This window comes from Erigeron canadensis, chromosome 6 (assembly GCF_010389155.1).
Source record: "Erigeron canadensis isolate Cc75 chromosome 6, C_canadensis_v1, whole genome shotgun sequence".
NCBI lineage: Eukaryota > Viridiplantae > Streptophyta > Magnoliopsida > Asterales > Asteraceae > Erigeron > Erigeron canadensis.
In genome coordinates this window covers 43,758,342-43,786,164 of record NC_057766.1, presented here as the reverse complement: position 1 = coordinate 43,786,164, position 27,823 = coordinate 43,758,342, and the positions used below count along the sequence as shown (strand labels likewise).

Sequence of the window (27,823 nt, the reverse complement as noted above, 5' to 3'; positions counted from 1 at the left end):
GTAATGGTTGGTAATTGGAAAGATAAAAATAATATAAAAACGATAAAAATGTAACAATATAAAAAGATTAGGCTTGTAACCCAAAACTTTACTAGAGATGAGAAATGGGGTGGTTAAAGGGTTTCCCTTTATCATTTTATTGCAACGTTATAATGAAGCGGTGATGGGTTGAGGTTGCGGCGATGATTGTGCCAACTGATGATGATAGCGGTGGTTGTAGCAGTAACGATGTAGTTATTGATGTAAAAGGATTATGGTGAATAAAAAAAATGGGTAATTTGGGTAAATATGGGCTCTATATATCTGGAGATATATTTGGTTGATTTGATGTATGAATAGAAAAGAGCTAAAAATTGAGAGTAATCTAGCGGGACTTAATTCAATGGTTAAGAAGCCCTTTATAATGGTGAGGTCCTCGGCTAAAAGTGCAAACTTTTATCCTTAATTAGTTGGGATAATTAATCTACATCTTTAAAAAAGAAAAAGAAAAAGAAAAAATAAAATTTGAGGGTATTTAAACTGCAAATATCTATATTGTTTTCCTACCTAAATCTAAATTCTCCAAGAAATACACCAAAGAGAGGATCGAACCTCCACTCCAAAGAAGCACATGTCGGCTAATTAAGGTATTTACTACTCTGTATGTTGTGTTGGCCGGAATAAACCCAGATTCCCCAATCGATAAAGTAACGATTCTAAAGCGAGGAGGTTGTTGTTCGTCGATCCACTCCAAGGTTAGCAACAATTCTGGGCGGAAAAACAATTCTGTTTCCATCCTTTACCTTCTATCTTATTTTTCACTATTATTGTTACTGTTTCAGATTTTATATATAATATATACTGTTGCAATTCTGAGCTGATTCCTTAAACCAACCAAATATATATATTTAAAAATAAATAATCCGATGAGGTTCTGTTAATGTACTATGGAAGATCAATTAAACCAAATCTAGTATTAATAAACATCTGATCCTTTTAGCTTATGTGTGCAATTAGGTTCGGTAAAGCTTATAAATTTTTAGCTATTTAAGCTGAGAACATAAAATCTCAAGTATTGGCTACTAGCTGTTTAAGCTCAAACCTTAGAAAATAGAAATAGAGGTCTATCTGTTGTGCACAACCCTTACAAAAAGAAGAGAAAAAAAAAGGTCCTGACTTGTCAAAGCAAAACCTTCAATTTGAGGAAAGTGGCGTTGAGGACAAATAGAGGAGTCTGTTTGTATCTAATTTGTTTGTCTTGTTAAAGCCAAGCCACCATTTTGATATTTAGTACCATTCTCGATTAATATGTTGATAGAGAGTATTGTTATACATGTGTATACTCAGTGCTGAAGTGTAGTATATATCTAAAGACAAACTAAAAAGATTTAATTCGATATTTTCTTCTTTCAGATAATAATGGAGCAAGTGAAGAAATGTAGGCGACTGATGCAGCCTTGCACACAACAACATCTCTTACAGGATGTTCCCCAGGAGTTGATCCAATATATTTAATCGTTGTTGCCCGTAGAAGATGCCGCTCGCACCAGTGTCTTGTCAAAGTCTTGGCTACACGCTTGGTCTACCATCCCTACCCTCAGGTTTTGTCAATCTGTACAGTATTTAACTGAGCAACAGAAAGCAAATTACATCAAGTTGATTGACGGCACTCTGACAAGATATCTTTGCGATAACATACCTATCACAACTTTTTATCTTGACTTCGGAATCGAGAACAAGGAGTCAAGTTGTCTTGCTGAAAATTGGATTCGACCAGTAGCTTCCAAAAGTTGTCTCAAGGAACTTTATTTGACAATTTGGTTTGGGATTTCTTTTCCGTTTACCATGCCGGATGAGATATTCAGTGGTGAAAGCCTAGATAAGTTAAGTGTAAGAGATCAGGGCTTCAGTAGCTACTCCATTTTTATTGGTAGCAACCCGATGATCAACTGTGTGAATCTACGAGTACTCGAGTTGATCAATGTGCACATAAGCCAAGAGTTGCTTGATAACCTATTCTCTACCTGTAACTTGCTTAGAAAGGTAAAGCTTTTACTTCCCGAGGGTGTGATGATGACAGCCAAGGTACGAAGCCATCAACATCTCCGCGTATTGAAAGTTCTTTCAAAACAACCGGATCATAATTTGGAAATTTACAATGTCCCAAGTCTCCGCCAGTTGTCTTATGACACAAGACTGGGTTATCGGTGGAAACCTCTGTCATTCAAGACAGATGTATTATTACACGTGAGGAAATTGCTTTTAGCTGGTGTGATCGTGGACAATGCATTTCTTGACATATCAATTCAAAATTTCCTTGTCTTGAGAGCTTGACCCTTGTAAGTAATTTCTGTGAGATGGAAACCTTGGATATCAGAGGTGTTTTCTTGACGAGATTGTGCATACGAGTGTGGGTAATCGATGAACTTGTAAGCATACAAGTCTATGCTCCAAAATTACAATATTTCCATTACACTGGCCCCGTATTGGATAGCCTATTTTTTCCAGCCATTGCTCCCGAGCAAATTCATCTCAGACTGGAGTTGGAAAAACCCATTGATTCTTCGTTCTTTCTCAAGCTTAGGGAAGTACTCAACTTTCAAACCAATTTTAAAATTAAAGTAACTTACCGTTCCCCTGAGAAGGTGCTGCCGGTTGACATTGATGTTAATGATGTGAGGAGAAGGGTTCCAATTCCGGCTACAACTGTCCAACAAATATATTTTTTGTTTCCAGGTGAAAGCTTTTGGGAGAGTGCTCCATTATTTGATACATTTTTTTCCATTTGCCATCCCAAATACGTGAAGGCACGTCAGTTACGTAAGTGCACTATGCCCGGGAATACAAAGTACTTCTGGAAGAAAATCGTAACAGGGATGATTGAAAGGAAAACCATAAAGAAGTATTGGCCAGACTTGGAAGATATTGAAATAAAACATCCTGTTGCTGGGAAATGGAAAACACTAACTAGTTCTTGGATATGTTTCGCAGAACAGGATAGAGTTAAGTTCAGATTAACTTGGTGTTCTCCATAGAATAGAAGCTGCCGTGCTCACCTGTGGTTCTTTTTTCTTTTTGATTTACTGTAAAAGTTTCAACATTTTATAAGTTTATTTGGTTTGCTATTTTGTATGATAACATAACAATCATGTTCTGTGCTCCTAATGAATTAATGCCTTGTCTTATGTTTTGTCTTACGTTTTTTAATGATGCTGGAAGATAATGAAACAGAAAATGAGTCATGTATTATAAATGCTAGTTTGTTTAGTTACGATTGCATCAATCTGCTATTGTCACGTTTTATGCTTCAATTTGATGTTGATGTTCTTGGTCAAAGTGGTGATAAGTGGTTAGATCGAAATTTTTTCCCCTTCATTTGGGCAGATTAGACTACTTTTTTCCACAGTATATAGAACAAGTGAAGGTGTGGTAAATGGTGAGTGTCATCTAAAGATTACAAGCTTTATAATTTAGCTACAAATTTGTGAGTCTCATCTAAACGGAGAGCAACCTAAAGAAGCATGCAGAGTTCCAACATAGAGGTTTTGTTTTTTCATTAGCTTTTGTTAACTACTATTAGACGTGTATATTATTATTATTGTAATGTATATCCATTATGTAATAGTCCGAGGTAGTCAAGTGTAACTTGTCTGAAACTGTGTTCATGCATCAACCTCCAGGCTTCCGGGATACAAATCATGTTTGTCGGCTACGTAAATCATTGTATAGCCTCAAACAGGCACCGCGTGCTTGGTACCAACGTTTCACTGATTATGTTGCACGATTGGGTTTTCATCATAGCTCCAGTGATCACTCATTGTTTATCTACAAACGCGGTATGGATACGGCTTACATTCTCTTATATGTGGATGATATCCTTATGGTTACCTCCTGAGGTCAGCTGAAGCAGCATTTTATGTCTCACTTATCTGCTGAGTTTGCTATGAAAGATCTAGGCCCTCTCAGTTATTTTTTGGGCGTCTCTGTCACCCGCTCTTCTGACGGTTTATTCTTATCTCAAAGCCGTTATGCTTCTGACATTCTTCACCGAGCTATGATGCAGGATTGTAACCCCGTTTCTACTCCAGTTGACACTGCGAGAAAACTCGGGGCTCAAGCTGGTGTCCCTTTTGATGATCCGACTTTGTATCGTTCTTTGGCAGGTGCTCTTCAATATCTGACTTTTACTCGCCTGGATATCTCTTATGTTGTACAACAGGTTTGTATGTATATGCATGCTCCCTACACGGACCACTTTCTTGCTTTGAAACACATTTTGCGTTATATCAAAGGCACTCTGGACATGGGTATATGGATGTGGCCTTCGTCTTTGTCCACGCTTGTTGCTTACACTGATGCTGATTGGGCTGGTTGTCCCGACACTAGATGTTCTACATCTGGGTATTGTGTTTTCCTGGGGGACAACTTACTTTCTTGGTCCTCCAAGCGTCAGACGGTTGTTTCTAGATCCAGTGCTGAGGCGGAATATCGGGGTATTGCTACTGTTGTTTCTGAGTTGTGTTGGCTTCGTAATCTACTACTTGAGCTTGGTTGTCCTCTCCGTAGAGCTTCATTGGTTTATACAGATAATGTTAGTGCTATCTATCTTTCCGGAAATCCAGTTCAACATCAACGCACTAAACATATTGAGATTGATATTCATTTTGTTCGCGAAAAGGTTCAACGTGGTCATGTTCGTGTTCTCCATGTTCCTTCCCGACATAACTTTTCGGACATCTTCACCAAAGGACTTCCTCGGGTGTTATTCTTGACTTTCGTTCTAGTCTTAGTCTCCGCAATCCTCCGCCTTAGACTGTGGGGGTATATTAGACGTGTATATTATTATTATTGTAATGTATATCTATTATGTAATAGTCCGAGGTAGTCAAGTGTAACTTGTAATCTTATATATTCTTATCAACGAGAAGGGGAAACCCAAGCAATTAGTTATCTTACAACTACTGAGGAAAGATTACCAAAAACGGACTCTTTCATTAGCTTAACCTTTTCCTCCCCCAACCCCAAGTCGGCTATTTTCTTTATGTTGGAGTCGAGTTTAATGGGTTGTCTATTTTTTTCCAAAACAGTTTCCATCGCACCCTATAAATATAAATGTGAACAACCAAAAAAACTCTCAACTTGATCAAAACTAACCGGAAGCAAAACGATTTGATGAAGAATACTATAATCGTAAAAGGAGAAAGGGGAAGATTAGCGTCGGATGGACAAAGGGTAATTTGAATTTGAATTTGGAAGAGGAGAAGATTTATTGTTAGCTGATTGTATTAAAATTTTAAGTATTTAAATAATCGAATTTGTTAATCAAATCTTCAACAAGTCTTGTCTCCTGTGATGATGTAATCAAATCTTCAACAAGAAGTTTTATGTAAGAAAATATTGGGAGCTGATATATTCACGGAACTTTTTTATTCACTCAAGGAAGTTTTATGTATAAAGACAATTATATCCATGTTATTTTAGTCAACTTTTGTTGTACTTTTTGTTACTCCGTGTAAGTTTAAAACTAAATAATAAAATAGACAATTGAACTAATCCCTCAGATATCAGAAATTGGTGATGTTAATGTCATCAAATGACTGAATACGTTGTGTCTCCCTTCTGTCAACTTTGTTTTGCATCTACATAAACATCCCCCAAGTTATGATAAATGTTCACGAGAATATGGGCTCAAATAACAAAATAAGCATATGTAGTTTCTAAGACAAGACATATCTGGTGATGTGGCTAAGTTTCAAGTTGGATAAGGTAGTTTCTAAATAGACTAGTTTTATTTATGTTTTTAACTTTGCTCTTTTTTACCAAACAAACTTTTTCAAGAGGGTATGATAACTCCTAAAGCTACTTTTTCAAGAGGGTATGATAACTCCTAAAGCTACTTTTCAAGAAAAATGGCATGGAGTGGGGTGCCATCAAGGTGAAGCATTTCTCGTGATACATCGGATGTTTTGTGAGAGCAGGTTTTGGGAAAGGAACCGAAAGGAGTATCGTTTTCTAGAGAGAGAAAAGAAGCTGAGTTGACAAGAAAGAAACAACATTCTCGGCACACAAATGATATTTTCGACGTCATTGGTTTGAGGCATAGGAAGACCATCCTTTCTGGCACGAATATGCAAATGGTTTGAATATGATTATGAGAAAAAGCACATTGTCGATAAGAAGTTTGATGTGCCTTTCCTTGGTGTAGAGCAGAACCCTGTGACAACAACCTTGCTTGCTTAGATGCTACGTCAACACTTAACCCAAAATATTATACATGTATACTTTTACATATGTTACTGTGGTTTTAATTTAAATTTTTTTGTTAATGTTAGACAGCTATAAAGAAAGCCAAATCAGGCTCTTTGATAATTGAATAAATCCAAGCAAAGCAGTCAATGTGTGGAAAATAAAGGACTTTTTGCTGCAACATTATAGTGAGACACAATCAGCTTTAATTTCTCAGTCTTGGTCTCCATGCGGGCATCTTATTGAATCGGGATCTGGAGTTAGGAAACTAAAGTTGGCTAAGTGTACAAAAACGTCTAAAGATTTGAGGGATGAGATTGAGGCTTACACCAGCAACACTAATATTGTGGTCATGTGGAAGTGGCAAATTTGGTTGTATATTTATACATATATTTGCTAACTACAATAAACGTGATTGTTTTGGTTGTAAATATTGAATAGATTTATTGTTTTACACACTATAGATGGATAAGAAATCGTCGAGGGACAAAAAGAAAGGAGAAATTGAGCTTGGGAAGAAGTCGATGACTGAATCTTCGATTCTGGTTCGAAAAACGTGACTCCTTGGGTTGACTCCGTTTTTTCAATTTAATATTTAATTGTTTACTTTTTGTACATACTCAGTTTTTTTTTTTCAATTAGGGGTATTGAATCAAATCTGTGGTGGATTATTATCTAAATAATTATGCTATGTTCACTTCTCATATTTGATGCATATGATATGATAATACACTTTTAAAATGACTTATGTGATCAACCTATGTTTTTCATTGATCAAGAAAGCGAAAATTGTCTTTTGATTCTTGTAGGAGTGATCAATCTGGTAACAAATTAATGTTTGTAGTTTATGGAATCCTTGAATCCTAATTTTGGTGCAAGACTATATGTTTTCATATATTACTTTTAATAGTTGGTTCATATTAGTTGATTTTTCTCTCAATTAAGTTTAGTGAGTTTGTCTTATGACCATTTTGTCTTATTTACCAAGCTATAATGTATACCATCTGATTATATAGGTTTTATACTGAAATAGTAATTATGTTTCAAACTATACTAGTTTGGTTAATTTAATTTTCAAACTCTGATTTTTTTACTATGCTTGTCTTGGGTTTTGGACCCTTTAATTGTAAATGTTGGTGTTTTGCGGTTTTTACTTTCTTTTTTGATACTGTAGCATCCCTAAACTCTTTTCACCACACGATATATCCAAGTCTTAGCTTCACTCATACTTACCATGATGCATTAGATTGTTACATCTTTTGTTCCGTTTGTTTAGTTGATATTTGGAAACATTGTGATGTGTAGATCAAAGAATTCAAAGATCGGCTTTTAGCTGCAACCAAAGCCTTAGCTGATATTACTGGGGAATCATCTAGTGGGACTGTAACTTCACAGAATATCATCAAACTTATTGGAAGTATCATTGATCCTGTAATATCTGGAAAAGCAATAAGAAAGTTAAATGCTTACTTTTGCCGCCAATGAACAATGATAAGTTTCTTTCCAACGAGGTTTGTTATTTAAGTTTATTTAATTATTATACTTAAAAGTAATAAGTACAGGTGATTTTTACATTTCTTAGTGCCCATGATGGTATAGTAAAGCATTGGCAGAATTGCAGTGAATGGTGTTATGCCTTTGAACTTTCTCGTGTAAATACATCAATTCAAGGACGCTAGCTCGAGTTTCTTAGTATCGACCTGGTGAAAGATTCTATAGTTTCTGTGTAGAATCTTTCACCAGGTTGATACTTAATACTAAGATCCTCAGGCTAGCGTCCTTGAATTAATACATTTACACGAGAAAGTTCAAAGGTATAACACCATTCACTACTATTCTGCCAATGCTTTATTATTCCATCATGGGTACTAAGAATTGTAAATATCAGTTGGTAAGAAACTTATAATTGTCTGTGGTGTGAGGAGAAAGCATTTAACTTTCTTAATGCTTACAATTTGGATAATGGTGTAGTCTATTTAAAAAGTGCATTATCCAAATAGTAAGTATTAAGAAAGTTAAATGCTTTCTCCTCACACCACAGACAATGATAAGTTTCTTACCAACTGATTTTTACAATTCTTAGTACCCATGATGGAATAATAAAGCATTGGCAGAATAGTAGTGAAGGGTGTTATACCTTTGAACTTTCTCGTGTAAATGCATTAATTCAAAGACACTAGCCCGAGGATCTCAGTATCGACCCAATGAAAGATTCTACACAGCAACTATAGAATCTTTCACCAGGTCGATACTAAGAAACTCGTGCTAGCGTCCTTGAATTGATGCATTTACACGAGAAAGTTCAAAGGCATAACACCATTCACTGTTATTCTGCCAATGCTTTAATATACCATCATGGGCACTAAGAAATGTAAAAATCAGTTTGGATCCCGTACTTATTACTTTTAAGTATAATAATTAAATAAACTTAAATAATAAACCTCGTTGGTAAGAAACTTATCATTCTCCATTGGCGACAGGAGCAAGCATTTAACTTTCTTATTGCTTTTCCAGAAAATACAAGATCAATGATACTTCCAATAAGTTTGATGATATCCTGCCACTGGATGATATTCTGTGAAGTTGCAGTCCCACTAGATGATTCCCCAGTACTATCAGCTAAGACTTTGGTTGCAGCTAAAAGCCGATCTTTGAATTCTTTGATCTACACATCACAATGTTTCTAAATATCAACTAAACAAACAGAACAAAAGATGTAATAATCTAATGCATCATGGTAAGTATGAGTGAAGCTAGGACTTGGATATATCGTGTGGCGAAAATAGTTTAGAGATGCGACAATATCAAAAAAGAAAGTAAAATTAGCAAAACACCAACATTTACAATTAAAGGGTCTAAAACCCAAGACAAACACAGTAAAAAATCGGAGTTTGAAAATTAAATTAACCAAACTAGTATACTTTGAAAAATAATTATTATTTTAGTATAAAACCTAATTAATTAGATGGTATATATTATAGCTTGTTAAATAAGACAAAATGATCATAAGACAAACTAACTAAACTTAATTGAAAGAGGAAAATCAACTAATATGAACCAACTATTAAAAGTAATATATGAAAACATATAGTCTTGCACCAAAATCAAGATTCTAAGGGTTCCATAAACTATAAACATTAATTTGTTACCAGATTGATCACTCCTACAAGAATCAAAAGACAATTTTCGCTTTCCTGATCAATGAAAAACATATGTTGATCACATAAGTCATTTTAAAAGTGTATTATCATATAGTACGCATCAAATATGAGAAGTGAACATGCATAATTATTCAGATAATAATCTACCACAGATCTAATTCAAGACCCCCAATTGGAAAAAAAACTGAGTATGTACAAAAGGTAAACAATTAACTATTAAATTGAAAAAACAGAGTCAACCCAAGGAGTCACGATTTACGAACCAGAATCGAAGATTTAGCCATTGACTTCTTCCCAAGCTCAATTTCTCCTTTCTTTTTGTCCCTCGACGATTTCTTATCCATCTATAATGTGTAAAACAATAAATCTATTCAATATTTACAACCAAAACAATCACGTTTATTGTAGTTAGCAAATATATGTATAAATATACAACCAAATTTGCCACTTTTACATGACCACAATATTAGTGTTGCTGGTGCAAGCCTCAATCTCCTCCCTCAAATCTTTAGACGTTTTTGTACACTTAGCCAACTTTAGTTTCTTTTGCTTCTTAATTTTAAGGCTCTTTTTTTTAACTATCTCCGCCATTTTTATCAACAACAACCCGACTAATCTGATTTGAAGAAACCCTTGGCCTATCCGATGGTGAAATATTTTTGAGAGAGAAGATGATACTAGGATTTACGTAGGGAATCCTAGATATTACGAAGATGTCCATCAACAACAACAACAAAACCGAAACGGAGGTCCAACATTACGTTAAGGGGGTTGTAGGGTAAATTTAAAGGTCTGAGTCAATAACGGTCAAATAACAGATTTAACGGGATTTAATGGTCATAATGTTAAAAAAAAGTCAAATAAAGGGATGACTTTTAACAAAAAGTTTCATTTTTTTTTAAAGAAAAAAAGGAAAATGGAACTGTTTTCTTAAAGAAGATAAGAGAGGGGAAGAAAAAATGGAGAGGGTCAAATTCACAACTTCACAAGATGAAAGAATAGAGAAGATGAAGTAAGAAATAGAGACGGATGGTTGATGGGAATCGAAAAAATTAACAAAAATGAGATGCTCGCCTGGGAATCGAACCTTCAACATGATGATGGATGATAAATAGATCGGATCTTGAAGATAAGATGTAGATAATGGTGTAAACTTCAACATGAGGTGGATGGATGAGGTGGATGGATGATATCACAGAGAGAGGAAAAAAGAATTGGGTAAAATAATAAGATAAAGAGTGTGTGAGCTAATCCATTTGATATTTTGATGGGTTCCATGAAATAGTTATAACCAATATCATCTTTAGCCCTTTATCTTTTAACAAATGTCTATACTTCATCTTGCACTTCATATTACATTTTCAGCCTTCTTTATCTATTTTGTTTCAAACTGTATCAACAAAAACAATATTTCTAGGAGTATTATGTTTAATCTTCACAACGTTTGAAAGTTTGATAGCCACTTTTGTTGTAAAATGGCAAAATATAGGTATATAGGTAAAAATATCGGGTAGAAATACATGATTAACATACAAACCATGAATATATTAATAATATATATAATTTTAAATAAATTCCTCTTATATTTTATAGTATTCGTTATAACGCCGCGAAATGAAATTTAACCTTAAAGGTGGTCGACCACCGAGTAACCGCGAAACATTATTTACAACTTTGGTTATAAATAGTCTTATCTCTACCTAAAGGTAGAATGGTTGCCTTCATATGGACCTCCAGCCACAAAGAAGAAAAGTTTGAAAGTGTAAAGGGTTTAGTTACCATATATGTCGGCCGAAAATAACATAAGAAGATATACGTGTACGAAGATGTCCATCACCACGTGTAAGCTCAAGACTTGTCACATCTTGATGATTAGTTTTTTTATATAAAATCTAATGTTTTAATTGTTTTTTTAAAGTGTTATGTAATACCCCCAACTTTAACTAGTAACAGTAAGTAACAATAGAGAATTGAGCTAGTGATCTACAAATTGATCCAACTTTAGCAAGTGGAATTTTATTCACTTAGACTCGTTTTTGAAGTACATGAAATTGCATATCTGAACATATACAGATATGGAACATGTTTAGCTTGAAAAACCTTAAAATAACTCAAGTTTTTTGTGATCTTTGATGAGAAATTTATGTATAAAATGAAAAGGGTTTTAAAGATTATTAAATGACCTTCCAACTATATATAAATGGTTCCTAAAGACTAGATTTAGTGAGTTTTTGATATCCATTTTGTGTACAAACTTCACAGAAGACTTACAAAGAGCTGTGAAATATGAGTTTGAAGAGCTGTTATTCAAGCTCTTATGAAGCCTTCAAAACCGTGAACAATTGATCAAAAGGAGGTTATTTTGCTTGCAAATGATTTAAAGAAGTGACTGTTAAAGATAATCAAATAAAATATGTATTTGTACATAATCTTGGCAGATTTCTTTTTATTATTATTTTTTATGACCAGTACAAAATAGTGAGAGATAGTGAGTTTTGAGCAGTGTTGTAAATATCGGATTTATCGGCCGATATATCGGCGATATATCGGTCATCGGCCCTTCATCGATAAGAAAAATTACTTATTGGGTAATTTATCGTTTTGGTCAAATTTCGGTCAAACTCGGTACTTACCGGTCAGTATCGGCACTTATCGGTCAATATTGGTCCCAAAAAAAATTGACCACTTTTTTTTATATATAAACAACAAGAGTTTTTATCAAATATTGGGGTTTATTACTTTCTTTATTTCAATTTTCTCTAGCTATTTTTTAATTAATTCTTTAATTTTTGAGTTAATCTTTAATAATCTTTTAATTTCTAGTTGTAAATTATAATTACTTTCTTTACTACCGTTTTTTCCTTTTGAATATAGTCTATAAATACTTAAATTTCGAAACTTTAATTATAACTATTTTCTTTTCTACAGTTTTATATTCTAATTAATGATGTATTGCATTACAAATTGTATATATTGTTGTTATATATATAAATTTTAGATAAATTCCTTTACATTTTAGGGTATTCGATATATCACCGATATATCTTATTTATCACTTATCGGGGTCGGCCGATAATAAACCGATAACCGATATTTACAACCTTGGTTTTGAGAGTGAAAACGACGCAATAATGTTGATGGAGTTGATGATCGTAGTACAAGTAGGTGGCACTGTAATGACCACAATGATGGTCTTGAAGACATAATCAAAAGAGACGGTTTGTTAGTTTGTATTAGGTTTTCTTATAAAGGTTTTGTTATCTAAATATGAATAACATTTTTGAATACTAGAAGGTGGTTTAGTAGTAGGGGTGAGCAAAAACCGAACCGGAAAACCGAAAACTGAAAAACCCAAAGAAACCGAACCGAATAAACCGAAAAACCGAACCCAATGGATTGGTTTGGTTTTGGTTTTCTAAAACCCAAATGGATCAGTTCAGATTTCGGTTTCATATGTAAAAACCGAACGTAAAAACCAAACCTTTATATATGCACTTTTATACATAATAATCTACAAAAAACATGTAGAAATATTGATTCCTAGTTATATTTAAACTTTAATATAGATTAAAAAGTGAAAGTAAAAAGTTACTATAATAAAAAGGGTCAAATGAACCAGTGTTGATATGATTAATGCACAGTACACTTAAGTTCACAAAACTTCTAAAATTGTGTTATTTGCAAATTAAGTTTCACAACTTTTATTCGTATTAATACTTTAATTAGATGTGACCGTTTCTTTTTTACGTCTTTATACATTTTCAATAGAAAATTCAATACATTTTTAATATATTACTCATAAATAACTTAAAACGTTTATATTAATCAAGCATCCATATAAGTTATAATTAATTTTTTGAAAAAAAAAGAAGCAAATCCAAACCGAAAACCGATCCAAACCGAACCAAAACGAACTGACGAAAAAACGAATCCATTGGTTTCTGGTTTTCAAAAACCGAAAGTTTCAGTTTGGGTTTCGGTTTTAGGTCCAAACCGACCTAATCTCACCCCTATTTAGTTGTATGAAATCCTATATAATGGTTTAAATAACTATTTTTAAGATTGAGTTATTGGAGTCATATTGAAAAAAACTTGTCTTTAACATAAAATATTAAGAAAAATAGTTAAAAAGACAACTAAGATATACTATTTATAAATTCAAATGATAATTTATATTTATTAATTTTAAAACTATTCTTGCTATGTGAAATAAAATTTATCATTTAGCTTTTAATATTGTTTCCCTATTGACCAACTATAACAAAAAATAAACAATAGAGACCGGTTGTTTGGTTAATATAGACTGTTTATATAACTAGTCTCTATGACTAGTGATTTCTTACATAGAGGCCAATTGTATAATCGGTCTCTGTACTTTTATATAGACCTATTAGTTACATATACACTGGTCTCTATTTTATTTATTTTTATTAAAAAAAATTAATATTTCAGCCAATATTTAATTAACCCATTCTAAAAGTAGTCAAATAATTTCAGATCTGAACCAATCTTAATTAAATCCGGATAATACAAGTTATAAACACTTAGCAAAATAGACCATGTAAACAAAAATAAGATACTAGATCTTATAACTCTATAACTGCATTTACAACATGAAAAATTGTTTGCCTATCGGCATATATATATAAACAATTAAAAGATACTAATAATATTACTTGCATTTCATCAACATAAGCAGATTTAAGAATTCAATCGTCTGTAAACTTCTTTATCTTAACATCAAGTGCACAAATTGCTTCCTCTCCTTTCGCAATGAATGTCGACATCTTCATATGTGATTGTACTATTCTTTAAGTTCAAAACCATCTCAACACCAAACTTCACCATTTATATCCACTCATCCTTTTTTATAGCCGTGAACAACACCAAATTTTTTTTTTAATTAATTATAACATAGATCTAGAAACTAGTACCAATATCCTAGATCTAGATCTTGAAAAAAATAAACTTCAACAACTAGATCTAGAAACTATTTGATATTAGACCCAACAACTATAATATAAATACATAAAATACCCATTGATTATACACAAATCAATTTTTAACATATCTTTATTGGAAAAATGTCCAATAATTGACTTACCGTAAATAGAAAGTTTTTATTATCAAGATCTATTCTTTGTAGGGATGAAAAACACTAGGTTGAAAACCGGAAAGAAGAGCCATGGGAGGTGGTGGGTGGAGTAGTGGGTAGAGACGTAGAGTGGTGGGTGGGATTTGATTTGTAATAAGATGTTTGAGAAATTTTTTTTAAAGTGTTCAATTTTGAGAGATATCTCACGGTATATAGAATAGGAATACAATAAAGACTGGTTGGTTATAAAACAACAGGTTTCTAAGTTTAGAGACCGGTTCCTTTGTACACAACTGGTCTATATTATGTAACTGATCTCTATACTTGGGTATAATAGAAACCGGGTGTATAAATTTAGAGACTGCTTTTTTAATTATCAACCGTTCTCTATTACCTTAAACTTGTAATACTGGTCTTCACTTTTCATACCATCATTCAATACCCACCTACCTTCACGTTTTACTCCATTCAATAATCATCTACCTATATATCGATGATTATGTCTCTTTTATTTTATAACTAGAGAGTTTGTCTGTTAGGCCTCATTTGTGTTTTGTAAGTGGTCGTCATATGAATTGAAATGTTATTTTTGAATGTTAAGAGGTACTTAAAATGGATGGAATTTGATTTCGTTTACCACGTCTCCGGGATTGTTGGTTTTGTTATCGGAATCATCCATTTTGTTTTGTATTCGTCTTGTATTTCTCACGCCCATCTTCGTGACCATTTTTATGAATATGTCTGAACCATCCAAGTTAGCTCTCTTCGATGTACGTAGGCCATCCTTTTCTAATGTAATGTGAGTATTTGGTAGGTATTTTTTTATTTATTTCATTGGCATACTTCATTCAATTTTTTTCTTGTCATTTTGTGTTTCAATTAAAAGTGAGTAGTTATAAGTATGGTGTATCTGTTCAAGAAGAATAATATACGGGTAGTTGCATTAATATCTGCATGTCAGGGTATGATAAATGAAATCAGCAAACCACATTTAACATTCGAAAATGAGGCCACATACAAATTCAAAATGTAGTTTACTTATTCACCAGAGTTCCCAAATGAAACATCGTGACCTTGGATAATATTTACAAACTATTCTTTTCTAACAAAAGAAATGATACATTATAACCTCAAAACAAAACACTGCCATAAGACATGGTTTCAGTAATTTATTTTAACAACGAACTTTTTGACTGTCAACTTACGAAATGTAAAATATATACGGTAGATTAAGAAGTTGCAAAACCATATATGGGGTTGTTGTACATGGATGAATTTGTCAATGGGGTTGGTGACTCATTGGTAAGGTCTTTGACCTTGAAAAGATCTATCTGAGTTCGATAATTACTTCCCATATTTGTGGGGTGAATTTGTTAACCAACTTTTCTTTTAGAAGTTGGCTACCTGCCTGGGTTATGGTGAGTCTCCATGTGTGGAGATGTCAATTAATAATGGCCCTAATTCAATCTCATTTGGTGGATTTCTTCGCCACCTAGTAAAACTAACCCGATACACATAGCTTTACAGGGTGGTAACGTAGGTACCAAATTTGGTACACAAGACTAAGCGGTGCTGATTTACCCTTTTTTTACATGGATGTATTTCACGGTAAGCAAGATAGGGGTGTGCCTTTTTTGGTTTTACCCCAAACTGTCGAATTTGTTATGGATTTGTTATGAGCATAGAACTTAAAGGACGAGGCCCATCAGAAACAATACAATTTAGTACTCCATATTAAGTATTACTTACGATGCGGCAGTACAATATATAACGTGCGAAGTGCCGTGACCACGCTTAACTCATCGAGTAGGTCATTAAGTGCCTCAATAAGAAAAAAAAAAAAAACAAACTATAAAAAGTAGAGAACATATCTTCATATTTAAATAAATTTCCACCAATCCGGTACAAACCACTATGATTGCAAATTACATTTTGCAATTCTAAAGAAATAAATGAATCATTGTTGCTATTGGATTTTATTCTCCCAAGTTTACTCAATGTGTGCGATCGTTCCATATAAATACATTCATGGGTCGATTGTTAAAGAGACTCAGGTCATGTCTTTTAGCAAAGTGTTTACCTTTATTACATTATATACTAATTAGTGGAGTAACTCTTTGTTTTGGAATCTTCATAACCTGTATCCAAAAGAATTAAATTTTCAGACACAAAACAAAAAGAAAAAGAATCGAGATCATTTTTATTCAAATTAAGCAAAATCCTTCAAGATAATGCAAAAATAATAACATCATACACAAAAAAATATACTCCGTATATAACGTAAATGCATAGCAATTTATTATTTGGGTGGATTGTATTTTGATGCCAAAAATAAACAAGTACAGTACATATACAATAGAAACATATTTATTTGATACTAGTAAAAACTTGGTCACTTTAATCTTTTTTATTATTCTTAACATTTATCTGTATCAATCTGATAAGCAACATCGCAAGTACTTATGACTTTTGAAGTATCGGACAATGAGAAGGAGACTTTCCTTCTTAAACAAATAGAATGAATCAATAAATGAAAAACTCCCCCAACCCCAAAATCCCACAAACATTTACATATCGATTGGTGCATCAAAACTCGAGAATATATATTATACAATAGAATGTGATTTTCTCAGAACCATGTGCCCCGGTTCATCCTTTTCAAATAAACGTTCAATCAAATCATTCCAACTCTCTCCGGGACTATGTTTTCGGCCTAAATTCTTCCCCTCCTCAATGTCCTGAAATGTGCCATACTCGGAAGGTATAATGGCATGGGGCACTGCCAGCGTAACCGCCCTCTGTAACGCCTTCTTGTATTCATCGCCATGTTCTCTTTCCAAAGTTTGTTGTCTCTCCATCTTTTGTTTTGTGGGAATCTCCATTATTGGATCTTCCTCTAACATAATCTTAATTAAAATAAAAGTAATAATTAGACTCGTAGATATAGATTTGATTAATGGTGATAAAGTAAAAAAACTCACATCTAATGCCATTTTGGCTTCCCTCTCTATCCAAATGATGGCATGGTCAGAGGTTGCATTGCAAGAAAGCACAATGTGCTCAAATCTTCCATCAACAGGCACTGCAGTTCTTACAATGGGTGGAAACCTGCCACATCTGCAGCCATCATAATCAAAAGATAAGTTACATACCGTTCCAAAAAAAAAAGTAACATATACACGTTGAAAAAATATACGGTTGTGAAGTTTAGGCGACAGGGAGGTGCATGGAACTGTGTTTTCAAAGTAAGTATAATGATTTGCAGAATCAGAATAAGGGACCCCTGATTTCCCACGAAATGCAAATGATTCAAAAAGATTATAATACTGAAATTACTTCATTTCCCTGTTAGCATCACAGAAGCAAGTCCACTAAGTTCAGTGGTTTGTCATTGTTGAAGGGTGTCTAAGATAATTGGCTACTATACAAACATTGCCATCATCTAAGTCAGAAAGTACCAGTCAGATGTCTTAGATTTCTTAAGACAGAAAATATGGTTCTATTAGAATTTCAGGAAAAGTATAATGCCAAGCCTATAGAGAATTATCTTCTCAAAGGAACACTAAGCAATATCATTGATTTCAAAAGTCAAAAATAGCAATCTAGGTTGTACCTGAAAGGTTTTCTCTCAACAATGTGATAGAGCCGGCCGGGTGCATATAACCTTCTTGGATCTTTGATTTTCTTCTCCTCCGATGTGAATGTGTCTCTTATGCATCTTAAGCACAACAAACATGGTAAACTGTTCAAACAAGATTCACAATTGTTATCATTATTTTAATATGACAATATAGAGCCAACAGTGGTCAGTTTGCTAGATTATCTGTGTACCACAACTTTTGAAAACCATATATCTCAAGTGCCCAGGAAGTGACATATGGTTTAACGGTATAAGTCAAAATAAAACTTGTTTCCATCCAAAATCAAACTGATATGCGTTTTTGTCGCAAATTTAACACTATAACTGTTGTATTGCACTAATTAGTAATTGTTATAAACTAAACAATATGGTTTTGGTTTAGGAAGAATAAAAAACTTTTTATAACTTTAAATTCAAAAGTCAGAGCCCACGATATTCTTTGTGAACTCTTGCTCTTATCACACTCACCATGGTAAAACTATCCAAATATAATTATCAAAGTTTAAGTTACCAAGGAAAAACTCTATCTTTTCTCTCTGTTTTGTTAGATGTGGCAAGTAGGCTCATCTAAATTAACGTTTCTCCTACAGACCCATTGGGTAAAGTTAAAAATCTTAGCCAAGAATGAAACAAGACGGAAGGTCCAACGTCACAGTAAGAATGTAAGACTATTCAGATACTTTAACTTTTTACATTGCTTAGTTTCATAGCCATACTAACACAAGCATTTAAAAAATTAAAAACATGAAACACACTGTGTTGGTGGGCCAACTTGACCAGGCCCGTTTGTTTTGACCTGTTGGCCAACCCATCCATTTTGCGATATCTCCTTTTTTTGCCAGATTTAACGAGAAATTTCACTTATTCAGTTATCGATTGTACCTTTTTAGAATTCAAGAATGTTGTGATACTATTTTTTTAAGGTATGGATTGTAACTTATCAGAAGTTAAGAATCTCATGATTAAAAATATAGCAAAACCCAGTATGAGCAAATTGTTGAACCACACAATAATATGCTCTCTTTTTTTCTTTTTTAAACCATTTTCTGTTACTCAGGCTTTGCCTGTATTTGCTATATGGCATTATGGATCATAATAAAAATCTCTTACCAGAAAACTGACTTAAAAATGTCTTCCAATGGCGTGGCAGTCCTTGGCAAGAAATCATCCTGTTTTAAGCAGGATTTAATTAAAGTGTATTCATGAGTGTGAAGAAGCTTAGAAAAGAGCTGACAATGCTCTGATTTGCCTGCATATTATTTCAGTATTTTCTTAATACATTAACATCAAGAAAGAACTTGCCTGAAGCACGACAGAATTGATGATATCCGCATATCTTACAGCCAAATTCAGTGACATGCATCTGGCAGGTGCAATTGAATAGCATCGGACCCTCTTTCTATCAATATTCCCCAACTTATCTCGGTTTTTCACCACCACCATTGCCAACAACGCAGCCACACCTGACCCAAGCGAGTGACCTGTTAGAGTCAAAGTATAGCTCGGATAACTCTCCAACAACTTCTTCAAAGTATCACTTTCTGCATCTAGTACAACTCCAGCTGCTTTTAACAATCCGTTATGAACATAACCACCATCAAATTTCCTTTGACCCAACTTATTATCCAACAAAACTGCATAATCTTTATGGCTTGCCAAGTTAAGTCCCCTAATAGCAATAACTATATCACAATGAGCATGATCTAGATACAAAAAATATGGTGGCGCCTTTCCATGAGTATCATCATAGGTTCTCTTCACAATTATAAAATTTGGATTGATTCCATATCCACCTGGAGGTTCCCACAGGGGGCATGTAAGATCATCCTCATATACTGCAAGAATATACCGACAAAGCCTAGGGACAGGCTCAAATTCATCAGCTGTGGCAAAACCCCATGTCTCACTATCATGGCCTGCAGTATGAAGGCATCGTTTCCAAGCCCATCGAGCACAGGCTATACAGTATACACATTCGAGAATGGGGACGCAACATGCAATTGACATTGTGGCTTCAAAGGTACAAAAATGTCAGCAACAAAAAGATGCATTTACATATAAACCATCGAGATCAATTAATCAAAAGGCAATTTAGTGGAGTTTGCAATGGTAAAGTAGTGGCAGGGCATACAACCTAAATCGAAGGTCAGGGGTGCAAATCCTGGCCCAATGTCCCTTTAACCATAGTGGTACGCGATTTACCATCTCTGATGGACATGGGACTGGCACCGGCCTGTGGGGTGACCTGATTATGGGTTGGTTATCCAAAATTCAGTACTAAACCATTTAACTTTTCAAAAAGTACTTACCTTTGGCAATTTTTGCTGCTAAACTTCGCTAATGTTGTGTATTATAATCCAGTTTTCATAAAAATCTAGAAGTGAACTTTTGTAAATGGTTTTCAAAAGTTTTTAATTGGAAGTCAACTGGGAGCTGTATAAATTTTCAAGATTTTACTGTATACAAAGAGACAGCAAGCAACGATTCAAGATTAAAAATGTTTTTGTTCAAGAAACAATAATCATTATCAAAATTTGAGGTACTCAGTTTAGGCTTATGTTCAAATAAATATAACCCCAAAATTTATGTAAAGAATAAAGAGCAAAAAGATGAGCAAGATACGAGATTCACATTCTAATATGAAACACCAAAGAATCCAGTACCTTAAAAATAACAAACAAAGAAAAATCTAGCAATGAAATTACCTTGGAAATTAAGTCAACTGCTTCCCCAAGCATTGAGCTTTTTCTGCCTGTCACAAAACAGTAGAAAATTGTTGTTTATTTATTTAATGAAAAGTAAGCATATTCCACACGATTCAAATACAATCCACACGAATCCTCTGTTACAAAAAATAATATTATTTTAGTATTTATAAAGTCACGTGACATGCACATATTTTGGTGGGCAACATATGAGAATAATTTTTTCATTAGTGGACAATTATGAATAAATGACATGTAAGATTTTTTTTATGTGTCATACCTATATTTAACTAGATCTACACTCGGTCGTTGACCGGGTTTGAAACAATAAAGTCGATTGATAAACATACAAAACACGATCAACTTTATCTCATAAAAAAACTTAAATAAATAATCTAAAATTAAAATTGTCATTGGTATATGATGACATTGTAAAATTTGCAAATAGATTTAAATTTAATTGTCCTAACCAGATCCTCCTTAGTAAGTTACTCAAATTTAATGATTTTGATATATATTAAAATTGTCAATACTCGATCTTACCCGAATTTTGACTTGAAACCAACTCGCAAAATTGGGTTAGGATTGTGAAATCTTGATCTGGTAACCCGCCAACTTGATTTTTTTGAGTTGAGGCCAGGTTGACTTTTGGGGTTAATAATTCAACTTGCCAACCCAAAAATATTTAAATTTAAATAATGTTTTTTTAAAGGTCGACCTACCAACTCATTTTATCCCACAACTCATTTGACTTGGAATCAACCTGTCAACCTACCAACACACATGACCCAGGATCAAACTGCCAACCCATTTAACCTGCCTACCTACCTTTATTAACCCATGTGACATGAAATCAACTCACTAACCCATCTGAAATCAACATATTAATCGGATCGCTTAGGTAGATCCTTACTCAGGTCCGAGTTGAAGTTACTATCTTAAAACTTTTATTAGCTTAAGTTGGAGTCATAAAGTTTCAATCCGCCAACCGTATGCAAATCAACCCAATTAATAGGCCTACTACAAAGTATATGATTTGCATTAGTTTTAAACCGCTAAGTATAGCCATTATACCATAGTAAGTCTCTACCTTATAGCTTTAATATTTATATTATATATATATATATATATAATTATTCAACTTAACCATTTATCTTTTAAACATTCCACCAGTAAATAACAATCAAAATTCAAAAATGGATGATTGATAAAGCTGGTCACCATTACCTCGTTACCGCATATAGTACCGAACTAATATGTTTGTTTTGGTCTAAACATGACATAAAATGGAAAGAAAAAGAAAAAAAACTTGTATAGAAAGTTTTAAAATGTAAACTCAAATAATCGTTATTTCTTATGACTTTAAACTTATATTCAAGAAAGTGACACTTTTAACATATTTACTTGACATATGAACTCCTAATTAAACTCCTATATTATAATTTATCACAATCGGATTCAAACAATTTTATTTACTTGACATGTGATATTCTAATTAAATGATATTGTTTTTTTGTTAAAAATTATGTAAGCCGAACTTCTTATATATTTGTTTAATTCATATTTTAAATATTGTTTAGTTTATAAATGTGTTACTTCATAATATGTGACCTGACAATTAATATTAGAAGTAGTTAAATATAAGTCCATTCTCAAATTGATATCCATTACAATAATTTTTTAAAAAGTTACCATGATTAAAGAATGTATAACAAATATATAAAAGAGTTACTATATTTAAAATATCTATGTTTGACTTTCAATTTAAAAGGTTGAGATTAATTTGAATTTGAGTGGTCAAGATCATATGTTAAACTTATTTTTTCCTCTTAGCTATGGTAGCCATATATATATATATAATTTCCTAATTTTAAGCATTCTTTTTAAAATAATTTTTTATCCTAATCATCATTAATTATCAAAAGTAAAAAAAAAATAAACTTAGAGAACAAGTCACCTAAACAAGACAATATATCGGCTAACAATGTTAAAATATTCTTCCTATCAATTTGATTTTTTTTATTTGAATAATGAATACATTTAAATCTTGATATTTATATGTATAAATCATTGGTATTGGTATATTTATACAATATTAAATAAAGTTTTCTAATTTTGAATCATCTTTTAAGAGATTGATAGAATTTTTTTCTTAAGTGACACTCATCTTAAAGTAACACTACTTAAAATATCTATACTATATTATAAAGCAAATTTTTCCTAAATTTTCAACATTGAATTTGAAATTTTCAATATTGATTTTAAGTACTTCCCCAAAATGCCCCTCCTATCTATTTTATATTTATCTAAAATAACTATAATACCCTTTCTCTCTCTTCAAATCTCAACCAATCATCTTTTTTCCTCTCTCTTCCATAAATAATTTATTCTTCCAATTCATTCAAACTCTTTTATCTCAAAAACTGTACATCGATAAATTATAAAAATTGTATGGGTGTTCTTAAAATTTCATGCTCTTTCATTAGAGATGTCATTCTATATACTTTCAAAAAAATTTTAAATCCGAGGGCGGAGCCCGTACGGCTAAGGCATTTGACTATCATACTCTATGACATATCAACTCCTATAACCTATCATACTCTATGACTTAGGTATCACTCCACCATCTCACCGCCGCAACGCGCGGATACTTGCTCTCGTTATATTTACAATCAACTTAATATACATTACTTTAACCTTACGGGGCATAATCTAGTTTTTCATAAATGTATTGGGCCCGCCTTACATGTCCTGTAATCCAATGTGCTTTTCTTACTGAAACTACACTTTTGTCTTTACTGTTACTTCAAAATTACATTACAGTCCTAAGAGCCCTCTAACTTTAAAACCCTAATCTTTATTTCTCAATCTTTCTTTGTTCATTCACACCAAAACTAGCAAGGTACGACATCACTCTTGTAAATTTTGAATTTATTTTTTATTCTATTATCTGGGTATCTTTTAACTTAATTTATGTACATAACGATTTATTTTTAAGATACAGTTTATTATTATGTACAACATTTTACTGTATCTTAACTATTTAAGACAATCTTTCAACTTCTGTTGTTTGTTAATCTTGAATTTAGCATATGTGTTTGAGATACATTTATATTTTGTTGCTATGATACATGAGTTTCATATGGGTTATGACAAAAATCAGATTTTTTATTAAGTTTTGAAATATTATTATATTTAGATTATTTTTGTATTGTTATTATGCATAATTTGTGATTTCATGCTAAATGATGAAATTGGTGTTGATATAGTCTGGGAGTTTTATGGATTTATAATGAAGATTTATTGAAATGGTTTATATGTGTTTATGAAACAGGTTATGGCACCTAAGCAACTTAATACCGGGCTTTTTGTAGGATTAAACAAGGGGCATGTGGTGACTAAGAAGGAGTTGGCTCCTCATTCGTCTGACAGGAAAGGCGTAAGTTTTTTTACAATGATTACGTTTATACTTTAAGTAGCTGTAAAATTTGAATGTTCAAGTAAATATGATTATGGTTTTTATAGTCTTGAGTGTGTTTGGTACATAACTATATGACTTAAAGAAGCATGTTGTAACACCCCAACAAGGCGGAATTATGGGGTATCACAAGAAACGCACAGCACGACATGGAAATTATGTAGAGCAAATCTAAATGCATAAAAGGATCAAGTAATCCATACGAACCATTCAATAGAGCAAGTAACCGGATCACACATAAACATAATCCCCTAGTTAGGAGTAATGAATCACGGATCCAAGAAGTCCAAGTCCAATTCTAGCATAAACAAGCAAACAATCATCCAATATGTCCTGGAGCAAACCTGTTTACCTGAAAAGTGTATTAAAACGGGTCAACATAAAGTTGGTGAGTTCGTAGGGACATGTAAAAAGAAACAAGTGTCGGGATAACAACCGTTAACAATAAACAAGGATGAAGTTACTTACCTCATCATCCATACGATAAAAAAAACGTTATATCAACATTACGTTACAACTAAACATTCATACACAAAATACACGTTAAACAATATCGTTAACAACAACGTCATGCCACGCAATGTGGACTTACTCGTTATGCCATCAACATGGACTTTACGTTATGCCACTAATCGTGGACTTAATCATTACGTTATGCCACTAATCGTAGACTTACTCATTACGGTATGCCACTAATAGTGGACTTACTCATTACGTTATGCCACTAATCGTGGACTTACTCATTATCTCAATTACATGCATACAAAAACAAATCTATAATACGTTAAGGGGAAATACTATCATGCAAGATCCTATGTCCCGATCCTTATCAAAACGTTTTCCATCAATCAACAACACCATGCACATACACTTCTTACGATTCTACTTTCAAGGAATCATTGATGTTTATATATAGGGTCACCCACAGCCTTCCCACCACATCTACTACTCATTGAAAGTATAATCGTCTTCCATGTATGTATAATTATCCAAACCACAACAAGTATTCATAAACGGAAGCATAATTAACCAAGCAACAAGTCAATACGTTAATCAAACAATCAATCAATCGATTAATCAACAAAGATAGTTGAACACAAAACCGTCTACTTTCATTGAAACTTGAATGTACAACCTTTTAGTTAACTGTTCAAAATTGAGCCAAAATCCAAAAAAGAAACTACTAAGCAAATCTTTATTTTTATATTTAATAAAAGAGAATTATCTTCTTAAACTATATTTAGAAAAATATATGATGTCACAAGTCTACACTTTTTTCAAAGGGTTTTTATTTTTCATATTTAATTAGTAATATTTTTAAAGATACATAGTTCACTGTTTATTATAAATGTTTAGTTTGAATAAAAAAAAATTATTTTCTATATAATATAATGAAATGTATTTTTATGTTTTGTTAATGTAATAGGTACTCATATATCTATTGTGTTAATCAGTTTAGTATCTCCAATCAAGTTAGAATATACCAATAACAAAATTCTATATACTTTCTTTTAGAATTTTTTTTTTCCTTTAAAATTTTATTTAAAATGTCCGGATTGAATTTGGGTTGATTAGCTAGTACTAAAAAATATCCCTATTTATTTATTTTGGTAGATATCTTATAAACCATGATAATATTGAAATGCTCCGTAATAAAATAAAATTTTACCATAATAATATTGAAACACAATGAATAGAGTTGATGTCCCTCTTACTTCTTATATAAATAACTAGATTATTTTCCCGCGTAATATGCGGGATAAAAACATTAAGTTTTTATCATAATATTATTAATAATTATAAATCAAACATATTGAGATTTAATGATATTATTATTCAAAAATGTTTTGTAGAGGTAAACCCTGCTCCCTAACCTGAGTATATCAAAGTCAAACCCTCATACAAAGACTACCTATATCTAAACCACCATCATTAATAATTACTAACTCTTTTTTTAAAAAAATAAATTCTAAACTATCATTAACTATTTAAATACACCAAATAAACACCATTGTCAAAGTTTGAAAACTTGGTTTTCTCCCCAATAGGCCAAAGACTCTACCACCCAATTACGAACTATTTATTTGTATTGTTTTGACGATTCTTTCGTTTATGTTTATCTTAATTCATTTTAATTACTAATTGTATTAATATTGGTTTATCTATACTATCTCTATCTCTACTACATTATAAATTATTTGTTCCTTCCAAAATTTTTCAACTTTTCAACAATGTACTACTATTAATGCATAATCTACAATATATCTATATACATCTCAACCACTCATTTCTCTCTTCTCCAAAAATCATTTTATTCATCTAATTCATTCAAAATCTTTTATCTCAAAAACCGTACATCGATAGTTTATAAAATTTATATGGGTGTTCTTAAAATTATTTTATTAGATATGTCGTTCGATATACTATCGACGAATTTTTCTGAGGGCGGAGCCCGTACGACTAAGGTATTTGGCTATCACACTCTATGACATATAACCTCCTATGTCCTATTACCCTCATCATCCTATGACCTACTACCCTCATCATCATATCGTGGTAACTTGTAGGTACTTTGTCTCATATATTATGGTTCATATACTACCAAGTAGGTAACTATCCATGTGGTAGTTTTATCCTCAAATTGTCATATGATTATGACGAGTTAATTTATCAAAACTTAATATGTGGATTACGATATTCTTCTGAGTATTAATACATATTTATATGCATTGCAAAAGATATTTGTTTAGAAAGTGGCCAAAAATGCTTCAAATTTGGTAATATATCATTCGTGGCAATGTATTGATGTTAAAAAAAAAGTTAAATTAAAAGTATGGTTTTTTCATATGTCGGGTATTAGGTTTTTAAATACTTTCAATTTAGTAATAAATAGCCAATTAACTAAAAATTCAACCAATAATGTCTTTGGAGTTAGTCATCAATACATACATGCATTAAATATCATTAAACGTAAATATGTAATATAATTTAGTATTTACTAATTTAGCATATTAATAATTTAGTATATTAATCTAAATATGATAGATAATGTAAGCAATATAATCCAAAGGTTAAAATTCAATTTTACTTTTCATTTAATGGTTGTGATTTTTTTAAAAATTATTTTAAGGTCCTCTTTTATAATTAAAAAGAAAGTAAGAAGATTTTATTTACATAGTAAAGTGTCACGTTCAGGAATTCAATGAACCATGCCCTTTTTTATTACATGGTAAAACGTAAACCATCTGATAGAGGACATTTTCAGTCGTAATATATTCATATGAAGAATAGCCTTTTGGTTCATTGTAGGAAACCTAACAAAGTTTGTCGTGTGTGTTATGGGTAGGTTGGAAATTGATGATTGCAGTATCTATCTTAGTTGGCTAGCTAAGCTTGATTCATATATTGTTGTGGGACTCTAGAATATTTTATGTCTAAGATTTAGTATGTTTTAATCATTTTCAAACAATTAACATACACTACAATTCATCACTTATCCATATCATTATCCTACTAACA

At 32.4% G+C, this 27,823-nt stretch overlaps 2 protein-coding genes across 2 annotated transcripts; one reads left to right on the top strand and one right to left on the bottom strand.

The window, feature by feature from the left end:
• Positions 1-578: 578 nt before the first annotated feature.
• Positions 579-3,164, top strand: LOC122605435. The gene is made up of 2 exons (XM_043778387.1): positions 579-734; positions 1,393-3,164. The coding sequence occupies exon 2, from the start codon at positions 2,337-2,339 to the stop codon at positions 3,012-3,014; it is 678 nt and encodes a 225-aa protein (XP_043634322.1). The 5' UTR covers positions 579-734; positions 1,393-2,336; the 3' UTR covers positions 3,015-3,164.
• A 13,692-nt stretch (positions 3,165-16,856) lies between these two features.
• On the bottom strand, positions 16,857-20,913 carry LOC122603467. Its single transcript, XM_043776178.1, has 6 exons — positions 20,827-20,913; positions 19,424-20,133; positions 19,232-19,290; positions 18,095-18,223; positions 17,463-17,598; positions 16,857-17,387 (listed from the first exon to the last, which is right to left on the bottom strand). The coding sequence occupies exons 2-6, from the start codon at positions 20,126-20,128 to the stop codon at positions 17,088-17,090; spliced, it is 1,329 nt and encodes a 442-aa protein (XP_043632113.1). The 5' UTR covers positions 20,129-20,133; positions 20,827-20,913; the 3' UTR covers positions 16,857-17,087.
• Between the last annotated feature and the right edge of the window lie 6,910 nt (positions 20,914-27,823).

Coding starts and splice junctions, on each gene's coding strand:
- LOC122605435 (XM_043778387.1), top strand. CDS start 2,337: ATGGAAACCTTGGATATCAGAGGTGTTTTCTTGACGAGATTGTGCATA.
- LOC122603467 (XM_043776178.1), bottom strand. CDS start 20,128: ATGTCAATTGCATGTTGCGTCCCCATTCTCGAATGTGTATACTGTATA. Junction 18,224..19,231: donor ATTTTTAAGTCAGTTTTCTG/GTAAGAGATTTT, acceptor TTGTTTGAACAG/TTTACCATGTTTGTTGTGCT. Junction 17,599..18,094: donor GTTGAGAGAAAACCTTTCAG/GTACAACCTAGA, acceptor TGATGGCTGCAG/ATGTGGCAGGTTTCCACCCA.